The 24,009-nt window shown below is 45.1% G+C and overlaps 1 protein-coding gene and 1 long non-coding RNA gene across 4 annotated transcripts in view; one reads left to right on the top strand and one right to left on the bottom strand.

The window, feature by feature from the left end:
* Positions 1-24,009, top strand: part of TEX2 (testis expressed 2) — a 116,393-nt gene that overhangs the window by 82,435 nt on the left and 9,949 nt on the right. For 2 of the 3 annotated variants that reach the window (XM_030923048.1, XM_030923047.1), the window contains exons 6-8: positions 4,419-4,565; positions 9,928-10,027; positions 20,481-20,613. In XM_030923048.1, coding sequence (XP_030778908.1) covers positions 4,419-4,565; positions 9,928-10,027; positions 20,481-20,613 — 380 coding nt within the window. The remainder of the gene's footprint in view (positions 1-4,418; positions 4,566-9,927; positions 10,028-20,480; positions 20,614-24,009) is intronic. The other variant, XR_004054957.1, reaches the window with a different exon arrangement.
* Positions 1,301-12,714, bottom strand: LOC115894784. The gene is made up of 4 exons (XR_004054960.1): positions 12,441-12,714; positions 11,616-11,685; positions 6,092-6,281; positions 1,301-1,478 (listed from the first exon to the last, which is right to left on the bottom strand). It is a non-coding gene; the product is annotated as an uncharacterized LOC115894784 (long non-coding RNA).

The raw sequence follows: 24,009 nt of genomic DNA, 5'->3' as shown, positions 1-24,009 counted from the left end.
TTTTCCACAGAAACTATGGAAGGGTGCTCTTTAGATGGACGAATTGTATAATCTGTGAATTACATCTAAGTAAAACTGAAAAAAGAAAAAGAAAACACCAGCCAGGCGCGGTGGCTCACGCCTGTAATCCCAGCACTTTGGAAGGCCAAGGCAGGCGGATCACCTGAGGTTGGGAGTTTGAGACTAGCCTGACTACCATGGAGAAACCCTGTCTCTACTAAAAATATGAAAAATTAGCCGGGCATGGTGGTGAATGCCTGTAATACTAGCTACTTGGGAGGCTGAGGGAGGAGAATCCTTGAACCTGGGAGGCGGAGCTTGCAGTGAGCCAAGATCGCGCCACTGCACTCCACCCTGGCGACAGAGCAGGACTCCTTCTCAAAAAAAAAAAAAAAAGAATACAAAATCATGTAGCTAGATCTAATTTTGCCTTTTTTTTTTTTTTTTTTTTTTTGTTGAGACAGAGTCTTGCTCTGTTGCCAGGGTGGAGTGCAGTGGCATGGTCTCGGCTCACTGCAACCTCTACCTCCTGGGCTCAAGCGATTCTCCTGTCTCAGCCTACTGAGTAGCTGGGACTATAGGCACACACCACCATGCCCAGCTAATTTTTGTATTTTTGGTAGAGACGGGATTTCACCATGTTGGCCAGGATGGTCTCAATCTCTTGACTCCATGGTTTGCCCGCCTTGGCCTCCCAAAGTGCTGAGATTACAGGCATGAGCCACCACGCCTGGCCTAATTTTGCTTTTTAAAAGTTCTATATTCTTAAATGTTTATATACACTGAAAAGAGACTGAAAGAAAATATAGTAAAAATGTTTTAAATAATGTTTAAAATGTTTTAAATCTGAGTAGCGGGATTATGGGTGTTTTCTATAGTACATATGCATTTTTTTTTAATCAAGGGAAACAAACACAGGGGTAGGGTCCTCCGCCGTGTCATCTCCTGGACCACACTGTCCCTTATGCAACCCCCCTCCCCGCCGCAGTACACTGGGTGTGGCCAAAGAGGACTAGGGGCACTACACACTCTTTGTAACAGAAAAACTGGGCTGGCCTCCTGGCCATTTTTAATAGGAAATGTTACACCACAGACTTCAGTAAATCTGTCCTACTTTAGTTTTAGAGGTTAGTTTTAAATAACGTATATCCCAAGAGCTACACAGTTTTGATGGGCTTGCTTCAGCTTCAAACCATTGAATTTTCTCTGCACTTATTTGGAAGCCATTTTTGGAAAGTTACCATTTCCTAGTGTGTGTATACAGTTGAGATGGCGAAATGAATATCCTCCACACATTTCATCCTATAGCCAAATGGTGATATTAGGAAATGTATGCACATTGATTCTTTAAGCTCTTAAATTTTTATGACATTCGTTGAGCCTTCCTAGCAGGCTGTTGAATCCAGGTTTCCCTCATGAAGCTTCTTTGATGCATTATTGATGTTCTGCTCTGGAATTTTTCTTTGTTCCCAGTGAGTCTGTGGAGAGAAGCTTGCATTGGAAAAAGGAACTGTTGAAAAAAAAACTTGCTTGTCGGTTATTTCAGCAATTTGTTTACCACATCATATGCCATTGGCTTGGACATAACATTGTGAAATAGCCTTTGTTTCTTGCTATTTTGTGCTAAAACTGTTTCCCTGTGAGTAACTAGGGTTGTAAAGAAAGGCTAATAAAGGGTAGATGCTCCCTCTAGGGAAGGGAAAAAGTAACTTATTCTCTTGTGTAACCTACAAATCTAAAGTAAGACATGTGGTGTCTTACGTGGGTGGCAACTTAGTACTGTCTGAGGGGCCAGGTGGGCATTGCCCTTGGATGCAGAAGTCTGTATAAATAATCGGATGGGATTCAAAGACAGTAACCTCAGAAAAGCTGAACGAGTTACCCTGGAGGCTGAGAAGGGACTATTCAGTTAGAGAGAAAAGGGATTCAAAAAAACATGTACAAGTTGTGGCATGGCCAAGCCTTCACTGCTGCAGACTCTTGCCCTTCCATCCAGGACCTAGTGATGGAAAATGTCTTGGTTAAAGACAGAAAATGTCACAGTACTAGAAAAGCCCAGATAGAATCCGTGTCCATTAAGAAGAGTGAGGCAGATCCATGTCTTCTGAAATGGGCTGCCTTCTTTTTTAGACCTTTTTTTTTTTTTTTTTTTTTAATGAGACTCACCAATGTTCATAAGGGAGACTTTTGAAAACTCAAATTTGAAGGACTCCTGTAGAATATAAAGTCATGCAGTGACATGTGATTGAAAAATGTAAGCGAACCCTAGGCCCCCAGAAAGAGAGGGCACAGGCTGTGGAAGTGTGTCCAGAGCTGTTTCCTGCCAGTGGGTTCGTGGTCTCACTGACTTGAACAATGAAGCCATGGACCTTAGTGGTGAGTGTTGCAACTCTTAAAGGTGGCACAGACCCAAAGAGTGAGCAGTAGCAAGGTTTATTGTGAAGAACAAAAGGACAAAGCTTCCACAGCCTGGAACCGGGCACAAGCGGGTTGCCATGGCTGCTGGCTGGGGTAGCCAGCTTTTATTCCCTTTTTGTCCCCACCTATGTTCCGTTTTTGTCCTATCAGAATGCCCTTTTTTCAATCCTCCCTGCGATTGGCTACTTTTAGGATGCTGCTGATTGGTGTGTTTTACACCAGAGTGCTGATTGGTGCATTTTACAGAGCACTGATTGGTGCGTTTTTACAGAGCGCTCGTTGGTGCATTTTGCAATCCTCTTGCTAGCTACAGAGTGCTGATTGGTGCGTTTTTACAACCCTCTTGTAAGAAAATTTCTCCAAGTCCCCACTGGACCCAGGAAGTCCAGCTGGCCTCACCTCTCAGCAAGACTAGCGGAGAGCTGGGATGAGCAGTTTGCTGACTCAGGTACAGCTCAGTGACTGGTGAGCACCAAGCTTCGGAATGATTGCATGGAGCTGTGTGCTGTAGGCCTTGGGAGTACTCACAAACAATTGGATCTGCAGATTCAAATCCACACACACCAAGCAACAACATGTGCACCATACCACTGACCCAGGCACAAAGCTGCAATGTGGGCACAGTCACAGCTGCCCAGAATGGATAGCACTGGCATGAATACACAAACACAAAGCGTGGAGGTGATGAGAGTGTCTAGTGTGTGTTATAGCTGCAGCCAGCCCGTGAGGGCGGAACAGATGAACTTATAGACGCCATAGAGGAAGGGGAAAGGGGGAATAATTCACAGAGTCTGCATTTCTAAATCTTAATCTTTGCTTTCCAGAGCTCATTGTTTCTGCAAGGCTATAGTCTAATTGGAGACCTCAGCACAGGAAAATGTCTGCTATATCAGGGGGCCAGCTACCCTTCCCCCACCCCCACCACCACACACAGGACAGAGCAGATAGACAGGAGAACAGGACTCTGTGTCAGGCGCTGCACTCATTTCTAAAATGGAAGTAAAGTTCCTGTCTTTCCAGGGTATTGTGAGACATGAGTGGACCTGAGACAGGAGTGTGCCCATAGGGCTGGCATGTGGTCAGTGGACAACTGCTACATTACTGAGTTCTCAGCCCGTGCCTGCACCAACCACATAAACCTTACAACACCGTCTGTGGGTGCTGCTGTTTACCCCTTCTTTATCTCCATCCCTGACCCTCTCCAGGCCAGAGTGCATAGTCTAATGATTAGCCGAGGAAATCAGAGACTCAGATTTGCTCTCTCCCCCACCTCACACATGGGCCACAGCAGATGCTTCAGATGGATTGTATCAAGTGGAAGTAAGGATCGGGGTATTTCACTGGGCCTAGATTGCTGAGAACGGCTGTAGATGTTTCATGGAAGCCCTGAGAGCAGCTCTATCCAGATCTGTGATTCTTTGTCTTGCCTGTTGATTACATTACAAGGGAGTGTCTGAAACTCCTGATGCTCACTGAAATCAGTGACTCTGGGGGTAGGATCCAGGCATCAGTATTTTTAAGCATCCTGGGAGTATTTTGACCTCACAGGGTTCAGGCTGAACTTGAGTCCTGACCATTGGGAAACTGTGGTGTCTGCCTGGATGAGCACCAGCTTGACAATTACATGTCCAAGCCTTAGCTTGAAGAAAGATGGACAGGCATTTTATCAGATGTGTCGCTGATGCATAATGTTGATACCAAGCTAATTTGGAGGCAGAGCGGTTTGGCTAAGCTAATTGTATGAAATATTAACTGGTGTACAGGAAGACTGGTAGAAAAAGAAAACAGACAGAGAAAGTTTTAGCTGTGATGGCAGCTTTCGTTTCTCCCCTTTTCTAGTCACGAATATAATGTGTGACTTGTAATTTATAGGGAAGGAATATGACTCCTGTGATCTCCTGTTTCTGTAAGGAGGGACCTTCAGTGACTTTATAAAAATAAGCACCTGTCTTACTCTGCAGTTGCTTTCTAGCTAATTTTGGTCCCTTTTCTTTTGCCAGTTGCCAGAGGCTCCACCCTCTGAGGAGGAAGAACAGGAAGCCTGGGTGAATGCCTTGCTTGGAAGAATATTTTGGGACTTCTTAGGAGAGAAATACTGGTCTGATCTGGTGTCTAAGAAGATCCAAATGAAACTCAGCAAAATAAAGGTATCACTTTCCACACAAGAGGCTTCTAATCCCCTATACTTCTTCATTTCTGCAAGTTTTGTACCCTTATGTCCTAAGTGAAAAATAACTTGGTTTAAGCATATAACATATGAGGGTAGTAAGTTCTCAAACAGCACATCTGACCTTGACCACACACTGACCTTATGATTAACTGGGGACTTAGTGAACATTAATGTTTACTCGTTTTCTTGTGTTGCCCTCGTTGTTATCCACTCTAGGTGATAATCCAGAATTTGGTTTGGGAAAATGTGAGCTCTTGTAACCAATTTGTCTTATATAATTGTTATTTTTATGTTGGAAAAGAACTTAAATTGTACATCCAGAGCCCACCCAGCCCCACAGCAGTCTAGGCCACATGGTATATCCTCTGAGGAAAATACAGATTACTTAAGGCCTCTTAGTATACTCACTGAAGAAAACACTAGACTACTTAAGGCCTCTTAGTAAACTGACTGAGGAAAATACCAGACTACTTAAGCGCTCTTTCCCAGGCTGTGCTCTCTCTCAAGCTGGGAAAGTTGGCACTGCACTTTAAGTGTGTCTGTGTTTGACCTTTACTTTTTGGCCAGATGGTACTTTATTTTGGGCTCTCTTTGTTGAAGAAACACTCTGGTGCTAATCCAGGCCCAGTTGGAAGTGAGGTTGAACTGTGTAAGTATTGCTGTCATTAAATGACTCATTTGCCAATCAGGAGACCTTATTGAGGATCTTGAGGTTCTTTTAAATTAAGTTTTTGACCCAATGAAGACCCAGCCAAGGAAGAGTCACTTTGGATCCCAAATCCTCACCGAACACTGTCAATAGCTTAAGTCAGTAGCTCTGAAATTGTATGGATCAGAGATATTTTTGAGAAGCAGAAACCTATGAGATCCTTTTACTAGAAAAACACGTTGACACAAAATTTTGCCCATTATCTCAGGAAGTTCAAGGACGCTAGACTAAGAAACTGTGAACTACGATAAACTAGATTAGAAGGAAAATATGGGCATAGAGGAGCTTCAGGTTGATTTCTATTGTTCCTTTGGGTAAAGAACAGAGCTTTTCCTGCCTCATCAAGCTCTGGCTGCTGTCTGTGGGCCAGTGTCCCTTCTTCCCCAGCTCCTGAGAAAGAGGAAGGAGGGGCTGCCTTCTGAGCCAGAAGGGTGGATTTCAAGGCAGATTTTGGGCGAGGGCTCTGTTGACAAGTGTCAGCCTGTTTGTGTTCCTGAGGTAGTTTGAGGGTTGAACGTGCTTCTGCTAGCCAGTTCCATAGCAAGAGACAACAGGTAGCAGTTACCCTCTGTGTTGGGAGATGCAGTGTTAGTAGCCAATCTAGAGCTCACTCAGCCTCTCCGTGTTTTTGGAAATGATGGAGGGCTTGAGTTCCCAGGTCAAGGCATATGGGTAGGGCTGGCCCTGCTCTTTTCCCAGAGTCTACCTCGAGCCCTTCCCTAAGCAAGAGGGGCCCTTCCCTGAGCAGGAGGGCTGCAGTTCCTGGCAGTGTGCAAAAAGAAAGCAGGACATACTTGAACTCCAGATGGGATGCTGCTCCCCTGCTACAAGCATTCCAAAACCGACTTGAGCCAGGAGTGCTGGTGCACACCTATGGTCCCAGAAACTTGGGTTGCTGAGGCAAGAGGATGACTTGAACCCAGGAGTTCTGAGCTATGATCGCACCACCAAACTCCAGCCTGGGTGACAGAGCAAGACTCCCATCTGTAAAAACAACAACAGCAGCAACAACAAAACCAAACTGATTTGAGAGGTCCCACCCTTCTCTCTCGAGCTGGAAGTCCCCAGAGCCTCTGCCCTGTTTGTGAAGGTGCCCCCCTCATCCTGGAGAAAGTTGAGGGAAAGACTGTTTTCATTTTCTCCTGTTGATTATCATGGAGGCATTTGTAGTTCACAGACTTAAACTTCCTTTTGTTTTTTGAGGTCAGAAGTACTAAAAGGTTAGAGTGGAGAAGTGTGGCCTAGATGCGGCAGTGCCAGAGGCTAGAGGTGGGCAGTGTGTCCATCCATGCCCTGCATCCCCTCCTGATATGCTGCACTGTGAAGTGCCTGCAGACCAGAGGAGCCCCTGGTAACAGAAGAAACAGGAAAGCAGAAGGACATTACCAAATTCTGAAGCTGTCACCACCCCTACCAGAAGAACTGATTGCCACCAAATATCCAAGTACCCCTGGGAGGAGCTAAGCCTTAAGCCTCGTAGTGAGTGGGTATTGGTTAATAGCCGGTCAAGAGCCAAAATGGGGATAGGGAAGTGGTGTCTAGAGGAGCCTGAGCTTTCCCCTGTGACACAGATCGCCCTGATCCCCTGGTTTCCCTGGAAGGCCTGACATATGGAGAACTCTTTGCTGGCCTTGCCCTCACTCCTGTGGATCAGTGTCAGACTGACATTCCCATAGAAACACCTTTGGATGTCCAGGCATGGTGGCTTATGCCTGTAATCCAGCACTTCAGGAGGCCGAAGTGGAGGAAATCTTGAGCACAGTATGAGACTAGACTAGGCAACATAGTGAGACCCTGTCTCTACAAAAAAATTAAAAAATTATCCAGGCATGATAGTGGCACATGCCTATGGTCTCAGCTCCTCAGAAGGCTGAGGTGGGAGGATTGCTTCACCCTAAGAGGTTGTGACTGCAGTGAACCATGATTGCACCACTGCACTCCAGCCCGAGTGACAGAGCAAAATCCTGTTTCAAAAAAAAGGAAAGAAACGCTGTTGGAGGTGACAGTATTCCCTGGCTCTCCCTGGGAGGTCTCTCTAACGTGGCATGCTCCCTGAAGCACGGCATTTGAATGACAACAGTGGACAAAAAGGACAGGGCAAGTGTGCAACACTTTGGTTACATTCTTGGCCAAGTAGCATTTTGTAGGTCGATAGAGAGGCCAACGCCACTTACAACATTAATGCTTTGGAAAAAGGTTTTCCAAATATAGCAAACCCCAATTCAAAACTACACCTTTGAACACTGTCTCTACTCACATTTTGTTCATCATAGACATTATAACCTCTTTAACGTAACCCATTGCCCCAACAAAAAATCAGATTACATTCTTTCAGAGATTACATTCTCTGACTGGTGAATCGTGAAAGTTTATGTTTCTCTGCAGAGAAACAGCTGAAGAGGTCCAGCCAAGTTACGTATTAAATCCATGCCTGACGAGATGCTACCTCGTTTTATGTGGAATATTTAGTTTACATTTAATTTTTAAAAACCTCTTAATTTTATTCTACGTTTTATAAAACTATTGTAACATTCAACTGGAAAAATACTTATGAAAATAACTAAGAGAATTCTGGGAGAAAGAAAAAGGAGAGGGACTTGCCAGATTTAAAAGTATATTGTAAAGCTGAAGTGTATTAGAAAGCTAAAGTAGTCAAGCAGTTTGATACTGGTGGAAATTCGGTACAGACTCCAGTGCAGTGGGAATTTAGTACTTCAAGGTGGCGGAACAGATTAGTAGGGCAAGTGTTCGTTGCTGAATAAATAGGTTGAGATTGCTGACCAACCGTTTGGGGGAAAAATTAAGCTAGATCCCTAATTTACATCTTACACTAAAATTATGAATGGAATAAATATTTTTAAGAAATACATATACATCCACAAATGCAAGCAGAGAAAATATAGATGAATTAATTCTATAATCTTGAGATGAAGTAGGAATTTTTAAGCATGATGCCAGTATTCTTACGTTATTTCCTGTAGAATAAATTCCTATGGATAGATTTGGGCGTATTAGTCAGGGTCCCAGCAGGAAGCAGATGGCACACTCAGATAAGTAACTCTGGGGCGAGTCTGCTGAAGGAAATATTTATAAAGGTGTGGGCAGATGGAGAAAAACCCATAGGGAGAGTGCTACACTCCAAGCTAGCAGAAGTGGGAGCTGTTACTCTCCCTGGAGTGGCAAAGGCAAGGAGCAGTTTCCAGAACTTGGGCAGGGCAGCTGTGTGGAGAGGCTGCCTGTGTTACAGGAGTTGTGGCCTTCAGTAGATCGGCAGGACAAATGCCCAACAACACTCTTTTCCATGTGCCTCCCCATCCGCTGCCCATTGGTGTATCCCATTGGCCATGCCCAACCAGAAGCTGGAGGGTAAGGGAGACCATTGGCAAAGTTCACACCGACCAACCACTGGGGGTAGAGTGTAGATTGGCAGGGCAAACAGAAAATGTCCAGCATGAGGTCAAAGGACGTGCTATTTTTCTTTTCTTTTTTTTTTTTTTTTGAGACGGAGTCTCGCTCTGTCACCCAGGCTGGAGTACAGTGGCACGATCTCAGCTCGCTGCAACCTCCGCCTCTCAGGTTCAAGCAATTCTCCTGCCTTGGCCTCCTGAGTAGCTGGGACTACAGGTGTGTGCCACCATACCCGGCTAATTTTTTGTATTTTTAGTAGAGACGGGGTTTCATCATGTTAGCCAGGATGGTCTCAATCTCCTGACCTCATGATCCACCCGCCTCGGCCTCCCAAAGTGCTGGGATTACAGGCGTGAGCCACCACGCTCGGCCAGGATGTGCTGTTTTTCAAGGATTTTCATACACGTGTAAGTTTGCCTATCGGAAATGTAGCAATTTCTTTTCTTTCTTTCTTTTCTTTTTTTTGACACAGAGTCTCGCTCTGTTGTCCAGGCTAGAGTGCAGTGGTGCAACCTCCGCCCTCAGGTTCAAGTGATCCTCCCACCTCAGCGTCTCTGAGTAGCTGAGACTACAAGTGCATGTCACCACGCCTGGCTGATTTTTGTATTTTTTGGTAGAGACGGGGTTTCACCGTGTTGGCCAGGCTGGTCTTGAACTCCTGACCTCAAGTGATCTGTCCACCTTGGCCTTCCAAAGTGCTGGGATTACAGACATGAGCCACTGTACCTGGCCTTGTGGTAGCAGTTTCTTACTCCCCACCAAGAGTCTGAGAGGTCTATTTTCCCATACGTCAGCAAATGTAGGGTATTGTTAACGAGCATGACTGGCTTCTTCTGCATAGGTGGTCTCTGCTCAAATGCCACTCCTCAGGGAAGCTGTCCCTGACCTCCTCAGCCAAACAGCCACCCCAGTGTTCCCTCTGCCCATTACCTGCTTGATGTTCTTTGCAGCACTAATCACTCTGGAAGTATACTGTCTACATATTTACCTGTTTCTGCCTTTCTATTATAAACCCGTGAGAGCCAGGCCCTGGCCTGACCTCTTCATGGCTCTGTCTGGACTATGAAGCCTAGTATATGATGTGTGCACGTTACGTTTTTGTTACATAAATGATATGTCCCAAAACCTTGGCCACCATCCTCTCCGGAAGCACGTTGACTTCCAACAGCATGTTTTGTAGGTTGCTTATGGGTCTCACTCGTTGTTTGCTTGTTTCCTCTAGCTCCCCTACTTTATGAATGAACTCACTCTGACCGAACTTGACATGGGCGTGGCTGTGCCAAAAATCCTCCAGGCCTTCAAGCCTTATGTTGATCACCAAGGTAACTCCGAACTGACCATTCTATGAGTGTTAAAATATATCCTTTGCTGCAGATTCAGTACCATGATGGCTTTGTGTTTGGAGGGTGTTGAGGACTTTTTAAATCATCTGTTTCATGTTGAGTGTCTTTTTGTTCTTACCAATCATGGCCTTAAAACTGATTTGGGGCCGGGCATGGTGGCTCATGCCTGTAATCCCAGCATTTTGGGAGGCCAAGGCAGGATGATCACCTGAGGTCAGGAATTCGAGGCCAGCCTGGCCAACATGGTGAAACACCATTTCTACTAAAAAAGTACAAAAATTAGCCAGGCATGGTGGCAGGTGCCTATAATCCTAGCTACCCAGGAGGCTGAGGCAGGAGAATCGCTTGAACCCAGGAGATGGAGGTTGCAGTGAGCCGAGATCGTGCCACTGGACTCCAGCCTGGGTGACAAAAGTGAGACTCTCTCAAAAAAACAAAAAAAAGATTTGGAATAGATCTAAGCTCCCGTCCTAAGTCTTCTAGTCTCTTGGTTATTATAGGGTCTCCTCCAGCCCAATGATGCCCACATGCCAGCTGATGGGGCCTGTGCTTTTGTGGGGGTTGCAGCCCTTGCCAGGGCTTGAGGCAGTGGCTGGATTTCAGTTCCACTCACCTCTCATGGCCCTCACAGGTGCAGCTGCCCCAGCCCCAGCCCCAGCCCCAGCCCCTTGCCAGGAGCTGCCTCTCCTCACTTGTGTTCACATCCTTACCTCCCCTGACCTGTAGGTTCCAGATTTTTTGAGTTTCTTGTCTTCTGTCTTTACGTTCCTTGTTACTTCTAGTAGGTGCTCAGTACATGTTTGAGAAATGAAGACATACAGTATATTCAAAGGCAATATTTAGAGAGTAGGGCTCCCTGCTGGAGGAAAGGTCTCAGATTTGAGTTTTTAAACATGTCACTAACACATTATTTATGTCTGCTTTTGTGAGTCGGGGGTTAAAGAGCTGATCAGATTGTAGAGAGTTTGCGTAAAATGATGATGATGATGTGAAGATTTGTATCTCTTATGTCACATAAACCATAAATATGGTTTTAAAAGGATCTTGACAGGGAAAATTTAGTACACAGGAGTTTGGTGAAAAAGAAATGAGCCAGGTAGGCCAGAATAGCCCATTAGCATGCAGAGAGAATTCTCACTGACGTTTTTACTGTAGCCTCCCTTGGCAAGTAAGCCTCTTTCCACTTCAACCATATTTACATTTTTCCTAAAATGGCTTAGGAACAAGGTAGGAGAAAAAATAATTATAGCTTTTCAAGAGAGTGATAGTTGTTTTGAAATAAATGTTTTATAAAATTTGTAGAGTATGGAAGCTACTTTTCTCTCTGGCTGTATCAGATGGTTCTTGAATTGTGTTTAGTGAAATCAGTTTTTCTGCTGTTGTATTTGATGTAAATATGAAGAGATTTTTCTAGCACTATAGTTAGCAACTCTAGCATATCTCTCCAGCAATATTTCAGCTGACAACCCATCCAGGTTTTTAGCATTATGTCAATTTCAGAAAGATAGACCAGGGTAGTATTTGCACATCCAGAGAAGTCCACCTAATTCTTGCATGTTGAGCTCACCTGTAACGCCTCAATTATGTCTACATCTTGATGAATCTGGGTGTGTCTAGGTTTGGTAATTTCTGGTTCACTGAAAGTAAAAGTAGAAAACATTTCAATTCTTGGCAAATGGCTTAACTAGAGTGTTTTTAACCCCATGCAAAATTGTAAAAGATGCATTGGCTGAGTGCGGTGGCTCACGCCTGCAATCCTAGCACTTTGAAAGGCCGAGGCAGGTGGATCACTTGAGGCCAGGAGTTCGAGACCAGCCTGGCCAACATGGTGAAACCCCATCTCTACAGAAAATACAAAAGTCAGCCGGGCATGGTGGTACGTGCCTGTAATCCCAGCGACTTAGGAGGCTAAGGCACAAGAATAGCTTGAACCCAGGAGGCAGAGGTTGCAGTGAGCCGAGATTGTGCCCCTGCACTCCAGCCTGAGTAACAGAGCGAGACTCTGTCTTAAAAAAAAAAGAAAGAATAACAGAGCTTTAGAAATAAGATGAAGATGTAACCTCGGGCCCTGGCGTCATCCTGGCCTGTAATCCCAGCTACTCGGGAGTCTGAGGCCTGGGCACCAGAGCGAGACTCTGTCTAAAAAAAAAAAAAAAATCATGGATGTGTTCACTGCATAGCTAGCTAGCATCTTCACTCCATCAGTGTACAACTACTGCCTTTCTTCCTCTAACTCAGATGGCCTCTCTATTCCTTTTTGCTCTTTGCCTCTTTAGAAATGTATAACAAACAAATGGTGAATGATCAGCTAACACAAACCTCATGAGAGGCTTAAAGAAAGTGAATAATAAGTGTGCATGCTCTTTTTTCTAATGTGTTAGCAGCCTCTTACCTCAGGACTGTCCTTTGCTGAATTTGTAGAAAGTTCCAAGGAGAAGGGAGCAAGGCCACAACCGGGCCCCTGTGGCTTTGAACTCTGCAGCCCCTCAGGGCAGCTTGGTCAGGCTTTGAGTAAAATTCACCAAACACCTAAGTGTCAAGCTTCTTAACTGTTCTTCTAGAGCAGGAGCTATGGTGAGACATTTCACTATATAGGTCAAAGCTTTGCCAGTTTTTAATCCATTTGAGGCTATTTAACTCCTTTCAGGTATGTTTTTAGAGATTTGCCTGCTTGTGTAACAAGGGAGAAAATGGTATTAGAGAAACAATAAAGACATAAAGCCAGTAGGGTTTTCAAAGTTTGGTCAAATCAGGTTTTTCCAAGTCCACAAATGATGCATGTATGATAATAAAATAGAAATGACCATGAAAGAAATCAGCATTTTGGATTCCAGTGCTCTAAGGGGAAATCTTTCCTTTTAGTGAAATTTGAATCTGGGTGACAAGCAAACTGACTCTGAAAAGCAGAGCTCACCTTCCAGGGAAATGCGACCCAGGTGAAGGAGGCCTTCACAGCTCTAAGGAGCGCCACCTCCTATGGGATCCCCTCACGCTCTTTTTAAAAATATTTCCTGGCTTGTGCTTGTTTGTTGGAGGCACATGCTCAGAAGGGATATTTTGGCCACAGCTGGTTGGATTATCCCGTCCTAGGGATGCTCTTCTTGAGGCAAGAGGCAGCACTGGTTTTGAGCACCAGCTCTGGACCCCTGACTGCCTGGTCCACAGCACCATGGCCTCAAGCAAGCCCCGGAACCTCTTCACTTCCTCATCTCTCAAACAGGGATTCTTTTTTTTTTCTTTTTGAGATGGGGTTTCACTCTTGTCCAGGCTGGAGTGCAATGGCACGATCTCGACTCACTGCAACCTCCATCTCCTGGGTTCAAGCGATTCTCCTGTCTCAGCCTCCCAAGTAGCTGGGATTACAGGCACCTACCACCATGACTGGCTAATTTTTATATTTTTAGTAGAGAGGGGGTTTCTCCTGGTTGGCTAGGCTGGTCTTGAACTCCTGACCTCAGCTGATCCACCCACCTCAGCCTTTCAAAGTGCTGGGATTACAGGCATGAGCCACTGCGTCGGGCTCAAATAGGGATTCTTACAGCACCTACTCCATAACCTTGTCGTGAGGATTAAATGAGTCAATACAAAAAAGGCACTAGAACAGCATCTGGAGCAAGGAGGAGCTCTCTGAGTACCAACTAAGAATTGTTATTATCATGGCTGCTTGGATGCTGCTATTAGGGCGTTTAGCATGGAGGTGGCCATGGTATCCAGCTGACCATCCTACAGATCAAAGCTGGCAGATCCTACTAGGATAAACAGGAAAAACAAAACAAAACAAAACACACAAAAAACCAGCATTCTTAGCTTTCATGGCCTTGCTGCTGTGAGAAGTAAAGTCTGTGGTTCTTCTGAATGAAATAGCACACGATGGCCATGTTGGCTTGTCCCTGTTTCAACACACACAACCTGTCTCAAGTGAAGTGAATGAGTTTAAATGACCACCTTTTCCAGAGCAGCCTCACTTCCCACTAAAGGCAGATGGCTGGACGATAGACAAGCTCTGTCCCTTAGAAACTGACTGTGCTCCTCCTGCCTCAGCTCTGACGCCTCCTCACTCCACACACACCCTGGAACTAGCCCCTCTACCTTCGGGATATATATGGATTTCCTTTCTTTCCTTTAGGCCACACAGCAAAGACCAGAAACCTGTGTATGTTACCCTTCCCCCACCAGACTGGCCTCCTCTACCCAGCCTTCATCCCTACCCTGGGCTGCCGCCTCCAGGGCCTGCCACTGAGCCAAACTCTTTCCAGTTATTTTATTAACTCCCTTAGGGTAATGTTTGTTCATTCATTCAACAGATACTCATTGTGGGAAAAATGGAAATATTCAGGAAAGGTCAAAGGAAAATATTACCCGTCATCCCGCCATTCAGAGAGAACCAGGGTTGCCTTTTCAGTACATGTTTGGGGTATGCTCTCCAAATCTTTTTTTTTACGGCTAAAAATTTAGAAAACATGGCTCATTTTCAAAACCCTTGAAGAACTGGGCAGACTTGAAAGGGCAGTCAGCTTTGCCTCACTCCACCCTATCATGTTTGTATGAGCCAAAGCCCAGAGAGGTGTGACTTGCCCAGTTCAGCAGCAGCCTCACACTTCCAGCCTGTTCCATGGAGTCTAGGCCCGGTCAAAGGCTGTCCATGAGCACTGGCTCTACAGCCAGGTCACCTGTGTTTTGGGTCCTGCTTGTATACCATTCAGCGGTACAACTGTGGGGAAGCCACTAACCACTCTATACCTCAGTTTCCTCATCTTTCAAGTGCTGGTGGCAGTGCTGCCCGCCTCGTTCGGGTGTGGTAGAGATGCAGTGTTACATGTAAAGCACTTGGAGCACGTGGCACATAGTAAGCATCAGCATTAGCTGCTGCCCTCCGGCCACTTTGTTAGTATTAATAAAATCATCCTGAAGAGGCTGGGTGGGTGGGGGCTGCTTCTGTCAGTAGGTTTTTATCTTCTGTGCCTGAGACCAGCGGTTTCAGAACAGGTGCCCACAGGTGTGTCAGCAGGGTCAGAATGAGCCAAGGATGCAGACCACAACCCCTCAGGCTTAGATGAATTCATTTAGTCTTCGGGATGTTTGCAGCATGAATCTAAAACTGAAAATAGCCACTGAGTGTCTACATAGACAGAGGACCCTATTGGGTTTTGCCTTGTTTCAGGATACCCAAATAACAGCCCAAATTTAGACTGAATATCTCAGATTCTATGGAAATATTACCATGTCCCACAGAAATAGAAACCTTATCTGTCTCCAGAGTTGCCCTTAGTCATCTGGACTGATGTTCCAGACCTTAACCTCTGTGCCCGGTGCCTTCACGTCCAGTGTTCCAGACTGGATCCTACTAGGATCCACTGCCTACGTGCCTGGTGCCTTCACATCCAGTGTTGGGACTGATGCTACTTTGCCACCTGAGTAATAACAGAAAACTGGAGCCAGAGCCAGTCATGATGTGCCCACTCCTCCTGCCACACTTGCTTCAAGAGCGACATTAGAGGGCAGCTACAGCCACTAGGGCTGCCTGGGCCTGAGCACCAAGGCAGGGCTATACTCTAGTGCATGGGGCTGATAGGGTGGCTCCGACCAGCTCGTGCTGTGGGAAGAAAAACACTTAGTGTGGGAAGGGCTTAGTGTGGGAAGGGGAAATCATACCTCTTGTGGAACATGGGTCGGGTAGGGGACAGGGGACCCTGATTTGCAGCTTGTCAACCTTGAAGGGGTGGAGCTCTATTTCAGAGGACAGTTACAGGTAGATAAAGCTAAAAATGATGTATGTCATCAAAGACACATCCACACACAAGGAACTGCTAATTTTCTGTAGTATCTGAATGAGCGATATGGCACTAGTCTCTTTGCCAGGAGCACAACAGTCACTGGTGTGTTCTTCCCAGAGCTGAATAACTCCAACATCTGTTCTTGATAATATGTTATCAAATGTTCCATTTTAAGAAGTTTTGTTCTTTGGATGCCAAATATTGACTTTCATAGTGAAATCAGCTATTTATAGTTACAGGTAGAAGGAAATGGAGGAGAAAATAATGTGAGGACTTGGCCGGGCGCGGTGGCTCAAGCCTGTAATCCCAGCACTTTGGGAGGCCGAGGCGGGCGGATCACGAGGTCAGGAGATCGAGACCATCCTGGCTAACACGGTGAAACCCCGTCTCTACTAAAAATACAAAAAATTAGCCGGGCGTGGTGGTGCGCGCCTGTAGTCCCAGCTACTTGGAGGCTGAGGCAGGAGAATGGCGTGAACCTGGGAGGCGGAGCTTGCAGTGAGCCAAGATCGCGCCACTGCACTCCAACCTGGGTAACACAGCGAGACTCCGTCTCAAAAAAAAAAAAAAAAAAAAAAAAATAATGTGAGGACCAAGCTCAAGTGTGCAGGGTTTTGGTTCCCTTAACTACTCCCAAGCAGCAGGTGCCCTGTCAAGCCTACTCCAGTGAGACAGATGCCTAAATAGTAATAAAACAGTGAACAGCTGTGTCAGATTATTAGATTCACCTGGCCATAGGAGGACTGAGGCCATGGGGTCTGTTAACTAGAAAACCAGGCCGAGGGCAGAAGAGCGTCTTGTAGTTGTGGCCGCTGCTTGTCTGTGGGGACGAATGCAAAGGCATTTTATGATATCATCTGGCATCATGGTCTGAGCTGCACCAGCTGGCCTAGGCCACTTTGATTTTCCTTCAGACATACACTTCCTGAGGGCAGGGGTTCATCTCAGTGCTTTTGGCTCTGATATCGTACATTAAGAATGCATACATGCTTTTTGGCGGAATAAGCTGTAATTTTTGCCACAGTGTCTCTGCGTAGTGGTGGTGGTGGTAATTGATCCTGCCCCCATGAAACTGAAGAGTGGAAAAACAGCATCTGAGCTCCTTCCAGGTCCTTGTACACAGACTAAGTCTTATTTCATTATCACTCGTGTTGCTGCATGAAGTGCCAGGGTTTTTTTTGTTTTGTTTTGTTTTTCTTCTTATGGGACAGAGGCTAGAGTGCAGTACAGCGATTGTGGCTCACTGCACCTCCACCTCCCAGGCTCAAGCCATTCTCGTGCCTCAGCGTCCCTAGCAGCTGGGACTATAGGTGCGCACCACCATGCCTAGCTAATTTGTGTAGTTTTAGTAGAGACAGGTTTCACCATTATGGCCAGGCTGGTCTTGAACTCCTGGCCTCAGGTGATGCGCCTGTCTCAGCCTCCCAAAGTGCTGGGATTACAGGCGGGAGCCATTGTACCCAGCCTGAAGTGCCAGTTTTATAGGGGCCCGTTAATAATTGGGTGCCACTGGTTACCACTGGACAACCTCTCAACATGATGTGGAAGAGACCCTTCGTATGCGTGCCTCCCGCCCCCTTTCCCAGAGAACCTCTCAGGACTGCCTGCCTTACTCCTATTTAAAGGCATCAAAAATTGTCCCGCTCCTCAATTTCTGGTTTTGTTCTTGAGCACCAGCCAGGGCACATGGTTATAGAAAGTATTTTCAGTGAAATGCCTATAGCTAAGTCTTACCATTTGTCAAGAGTACAAAATAAAGGGCTGTGTAACTGCATTGCTCTAGATTAAGTAGCATTTAGCTGGGTTACAGTGGGAGATGCTGCTCATGGGGTCGAGTGTGTCCCCGTGTGCTCATTGTTGCTATGTTAGTCCCCAGGGGGAGACAACCTTTCTAGTAACTGTTAATTTCATCTTTCAGTCTTGCAAGGCAGGGGCCTCCTGACTCACCCGTCACATAACCAGTTGGTCTTTGCTCCAAGTTTTGGGAGTTGCCCATGTCTCCAGGTTTTCAGGTCAAGTTCTGCCTGCTGAATCATTGTTACAAAAGCAAATTTTTCTTACACTTAATGCTAAAATAGTCTTCTTACCCTCACCGGAATGCAAGCACCTCATATTAGTCATTTGTTGGAATATTTATTTACCATTCATGTCTGCTTTTAAAAGTTCTTAAACCATTCCCAGGCCAGGTGCAGTGGCTCACACCTCCCAAAGTAATCCCAGCACTTTGGGAGGCCAAGGCAGGCGGATCACTTGAGCTCAGGAGTTTGAAATCAGCCTGGGCAATGTGGCAAAACGCCATCTCTACCAAAAATAAAAAAAAATATATATATATATATATTAGCCAGGCATGGTGGCGCATCCCTGTGGTCCCAGCTACTCAGGAGGCTGTGGTGGGAGGATCACTTGAGCCTGGGAGGCGGAGGTTGCAGTGAGCCAAGATCTTACCAGGTGGTACGCACCCAGCCTGGGTGAGAGTGAGACCCCATCTGGGGGAAGAAAAAAGTTCTTAAAGCATTCCTGACTTCTTCATATTTTTATGAGTGCCAGGGCTGAGCAGGGCCCTGTGGGTGGGTCTCATGAGGCATATTCAGTGTTTAAAACAGACCACTCCCCCAGGCAGAGGCTCAGTCAGATGCCCAAGTCTCATCCTCAAATATCAGGCTCCGTGGCTGCCCAGTACAGTCTCTTCCCTGGCAACAGCAGCAAGGGAGACTGGAGCAAGAAGTAAGGGTGGGCTGGTGAAGGCAGAAAAAGGGAGGCTACCTGGTCAGACTGTGCCAGGTGCCAGGGTGTACACAGCCCTCCCTGGAAGAGGCAGTATAGGTCTCCTTGGTGCAGACGAGGGGACTGATGCCACAGAAGTGAGGAAACTTCCAGTGAAACGTAAGCCCCAATCTATGTGACTGGGCTCCTTGCTCTTCCCTGGGCCTTCCTCCAGTCCCCCAGCTCCTGGCAGGGACACTGGACCACACATCATTGGGTGGAATGTCCCTGTGACTGAGGCATGAGCCAGCAGTTTACTAAGCCTAAATCCATATTTCTTCATTTAAAAAACAGACTAGCAAAACTTTCCATTTTGTAAGAAGTGTAATTCTGTTGTCTTTAATATGTCAGTTTGCAAAGGCAACGCATACTATTAATATTTATTGGAAACTTGACTAGAATTTTCAAAAGAAACTATTATGTTTGGATGTATATAGTAACTAGGTAGTTTGAATCTATTAATTCTCAAAGCTGGAAATACTGTACAACAATAAATATCTTGTTTTTTTTACATTGAGTTTAAATCTATTAATATTAGCCTTTTGCTGTAATCCCCTTTCTCCTGAAGTGCTTAAAAACTGAATTTCTTTATTAAAGCAGATATACCCTTTATTTCCAGTAATAGTACCTTTGAAGAGCAAGCTAATTAATTCTTTTTAACTGCTTAATGTAAACAAGAAATACAGCAGTTTTGTGAGTGTTGCTGCAAAGAAGATAATCACAGTTGATCTCCATATCACTTAATTAAACCAGGTCATTCATGGAAAATAATTACCTTCAATTATGGTAAAAAGAATTTGTTGAACACAAAATGGAAATCATCCTGCCTTTAGTGAGGAATGATGCCATTAGTGCTGGTTGGGGTTAAGCAGTGCTTTTATCTGAAGTGGTGGCTGTGTAGGGGATGGGCTGTTTACTGTAATAGCTTGAAAACAACACTGTATGTGAACAGTGGTTTTAGATTAATTTCCTTTTAGATGTTGTCATTTGTCATGTGAGGATCTATAAAAGTTTATTAACATTTAAACACCCACTTAAAGGATCACATTTTGATAGAAAGTCCATGAGGTCTTCTGGAGCCCTGAGTCTGAAAAATCACAGAAAAATACTTGACAAATCATAGAATCCTCAAGTAGAAGAGGGTCATGAGATAAACCCTGTTTGCATTTTAAACCGTTGATCAGCGGCCATCCCAGTAAAATTCCATGAAGCTACAAGCCTTTTAGATATGATCTCATTGGCGTAATATCTTTCCTAAGGAGCTGATTTTTAGCTTAAGGTACAAAGTGATTACCCAATTGTATCTGGATAATCCTGGGAATTGAAAGTTAATTCTTTGGTTCCCATTTGTCACTCTTCCTGTTAAATCTGAGCCAATTTCTATGTCCCACTCCCAATACTGGAGAATTTTAAGAAAGAGTGGTTCTTATATGTGTTTTTAAAGAATAACCCAGCTTACAGTGAAGTCTTAGCACTTCCCTTCTGCCTCATAACTGGCTGGGCATCAGCATGCCTTGTCCTGGCTTTGCCCTGGGTCAAGCCATTTTCTTCTGCTGGGCATATATCTTACTAAATACAAGGAGATTTTAGAAGCCAGAGCATGGGACCCTTCCAGTGCTGACTTGTGCACTGAATTCCCCAGGACCGTGTTAATGGGTCCTGAGATACTGGCTGTTTACCAGGGGCTCGATCTATTCCATGACCTTTTCTCGTGTGTGTCGATGGCATAGCGCACACTCAGTCCTCTTCTCACCTAGATTAGTAGACAGACGATACATGGACTTTCAATATGGTGCCTACTTAGATATTTTTAAATGTAAGTTTTTATACTGTCATTTATAGTCATGTGTTTTTTTGGGGGAAAAAAACCTTCTGTTTTTTCACCATTTCTCCAGGACTCTGGATTGATTTGGAAATGTCCTACAATGGGTCCTTTCTGATGACTCTCGAGACCAAAATGAATTTGACCAAACTAGGTAAAGAGCCTCTTGTTGAAGCCCTGAAGGTTGGAGAAATTGGCAAAGAAGGGTAAGGGGCTATATATGAATTTACTAAATCAATCCTGGGGCACCAGCCTCTCCCTCCAGCCTTTGAGAAGCAGGTTTGATGTGTAGTGGCCCCTGGATGTTGAGTGAGCTTCTGTGTAAGTGCTCCTGGACCAAAGCGTTTCAGGGAATGGTTTCCTAGTCTCATCCCCAGCAGCCTGTGAGTTCTCAACCCAGCTCAGCTGTGACAGTGTCTTTGACCTCAGTGCTGGTGGTGGTACACATGGAATTGATTACCCAGAAAGCATCACTGACTCAGACAAGCAGGGCAGACTCATCCGAGCAATAAAATGATCCTCGAATGGAATCGTTAAGATCCTTCCGGTCATAAACAGCAATATGTGGAGCAGGCTGAATCTACCTGCTTTAATCACAAAGTCAGAATTACTTATAATTAGATGATTGATTTTGTAGCACAGAGGGTGCTCCTAAAGTGTTTTGAGAAGCATTTTCCCTAAATAATACAAAGTTGACTTGCCTTGTAAATCCCTCTCTTTGTAGATAGCGTATCTGCTGCCTAGGGTTTGTCTGATTTAGTAAATATTCCAAAATTGTGAGGGAATTCATGAAGCTTAATTTTTTTCCCTCTTAAATGCGTAGACTAGATAAGCTGGAACTTTTACATCCTACTCTACCTAAAAATGACTGCTCTGACTATAAATTTAAATTATATTATTGTTTTTACCATATTAAAAATGTTGACTAGAGGCCGCTTCTCACATCTTTAGCCCTTTGCATAGAATCAACAGTGTGATGACACGAAAATGTCACAAGGAGCTACCTCCACGGGGTCTAAATATAAGATACTGGCTCTTAGACTTTTGCTTGGTTCTGGTACTGACCTAATGCTTATATTCATGCTTGTGGTAATAGCAGATTGGAAAGCTGGGTTATACATTTGAGAATATTCTTTTACTTAGATTATTCTGATTTATGCAAGTTACTTAATGAAATGTTTCTATTTTAATAATTGGAGAATTTTACCAGCTATATGCAATCTAACCTGTGTCTGTGCTATTTTCCTTTCATTTTTCTATTTGTTAAAATATGTTTGGATTCGGCAATCTGTGGATTTATATTTTCTGGTGAGTGTGGTATTTATCAACTCTCCACATAGCATTTCATACCCTGTAACTTCTGAGTCTTGTTTGATCCCATGTGAAACCATGAGGAAACCTGTCTTTTCATCACATTCTTGGACATAAAGGCACAGTTCGTGAGCCTGAGAGACCCCAGACCAGGAGTAGTTAAGAGGCTTTCCTGACAGGGAAAGTCTTACAGACTTCCCCAATTTGAATTGCTGGAGTCCTGATCTAGTCAGATTCAATTCCTGGTCCTGCTGTCCCCACCCCACCCCCACGCATTAGCTGAGCACAGTAAATCCAGCTCATGACGACAGAGTTGCAGTACCAGCTGCCTAGAACATGAAGCACCTGAGGCAGAAGCAGTCTTGAAAATGAGTTCTAATAAAAAGGCAGTGTGGCAGAGCAACCTCGGGCAGATGTGTTTGTGCAAGGAGCCCTTTCTAGAAACAGACCCATGTAGGCACAGAGGTGCAGGGACTCTATTGCAAAGGGGGTCTTAGGCACCAGGGGTGGCAACCAGGCCAGTCCCTGATGTGCTTGCCACATAGGCGTCCACATTCACTGCTATTCCTGCAGCCCTCATGGCCTAGTTTCAAGTTCATAAACTCTGGCCGATCAGAGGATGGACGTGTTTCTGGAAAGCTGTGCTTCTCTAGACTGAGTGAAAAAAAAATCCTCTGCTTTAGGAATGTGATGGTATTATATTTCACTTATATTTCTAAAGTACTTTTTTTTTTTCTGTGAGAGTCTGTTATAAAATGTTTTGCTTCTTCCTGTGAGGGTGTTAAATTATATGTTGATGTGTAATTGGCTGTCATTTGGTTTTAAAAGTAAGGAAGAATACAAGCCAAAAGCACTTCATTTGGGAGAAAAAGGGTGGAAAAATGGACCCTTACCCCTTTTTTTCAGAAAGGATCCCTTCGGGAACCTGAGAGCACTGGGTCCTTCTTTCTGAAAATGCTTCCACATACACCATTTGGCTCACAGTTTCTAGGAGCATTGTGAATCTCGGAAAGCCCATCTGTGGTTAAGAACCTAATCCCAGAAGTGATTCCAGAATCCACTTCACTTCCTCAGTCGTGAGGTTTATGGAATCACCATGGGGCTTAGTAGCAGAGAAGGGACAGGAGTCAGCATACGTAGTAGGTGTTTGAAGCGCGTGATCTTTGGAACTGACATCTTCCTTAATATTAAACCTCCAAAGCACAGAACGTCTGAAGAATTGGCCAGCAGCAGCCCTTTCCTCCAGGCCCTCCCTTCAGCCTGTGGCCGCCTGTCCAGGGCCTCACTGCGCATCAGGGTCTGCTTCCTGGTGTCCTGCCTGGCAGGGCCTCGGCTTCGTCTCACTGCTTTTTTCAGTCCCTGTTCAAGTGTGCAAATGATTGTGCTCTTGCGGAGTCTCTGAGGAGATGCTGCTCAACCTGTGAGATGTCCTCCTTACTGGTAGGAAGTTTGTTCACCTTTAGTTAGCACCCTGAGGGTGAGACTGAGATTGAAACCTGTGTAGCTTTGCCCTAGCAAAGTATCTTCCCTTTGAAATGTGTGTCTGCTGTATTTTCGTGGGCATTTTTCCTTTAGTCTTTTCATTTCCCAAATAGTCCTTTTGTCGCACACTGCAGGTAACATAACTTTTGGGCAGTACGGCATTCAGATGGCATTGAGATAGTGAGCTGAGCAGCATCTACTTTAGGAACTGCCCTGCAGAGGGCCAGAATGAGTTAGTAAAGGGAGCGCTCTGCCTCTTGGGTGGCCTTTAAATGAAAAGTGGCATGGGAGTGAAGTGTTTCCTGTAAAGCACGTGGCCTCTTACTGCTCCACCACCGCAGACTGGGCCCTTTGTACAAGTCCCCAAGTCAGAAGTTGGCCCCATCTGACCTCTTTTGGGTCACTAGTCCACATCTACCCCAAACCACCCTTCTGCCCCCAGGCCCCTGGTGTTCTGCGCACTGAGTGCCTGCAGTTTACACTGTGACTCTGTCTAGTTTGTGGGTGTGTATGCACATGTGTGCCTGTGGCAGGTGTATGGAACTGATTTTCTCAAAAGAAAATTAGTACATTCTTGAGTGTGGTCCCTCTCAAAGCAAACATCTTACAGGCCTTCTTAATTTAATTATGCATCCTTCATTTAAAGCATTTTGGGGGCTTCTTTTTAGAACTGCCTCCAGAGTCCGTGACGTTCTTTTAGCTAACTTGAGCGACAGCCAATTGTCCTGCTTTGTAGATGGTTTGGACCTTTGAGAAATTGCTAGAAGTCCTCAGAGGTGATGGTGATTATGAGACCAAGAAATGAAATA

The sequence above is a fragment of the Rhinopithecus roxellana genome, chromosome 19 (assembly GCF_007565055.1).
Source record: "Rhinopithecus roxellana isolate Shanxi Qingling chromosome 19, ASM756505v1, whole genome shotgun sequence".
NCBI lineage: Eukaryota > Metazoa > Chordata > Mammalia > Primates > Cercopithecidae > Rhinopithecus > Rhinopithecus roxellana.
Note: the sequence above shows the minus strand (reverse complement) of the source record. Positions and strands in the feature narration are given on the sequence as shown.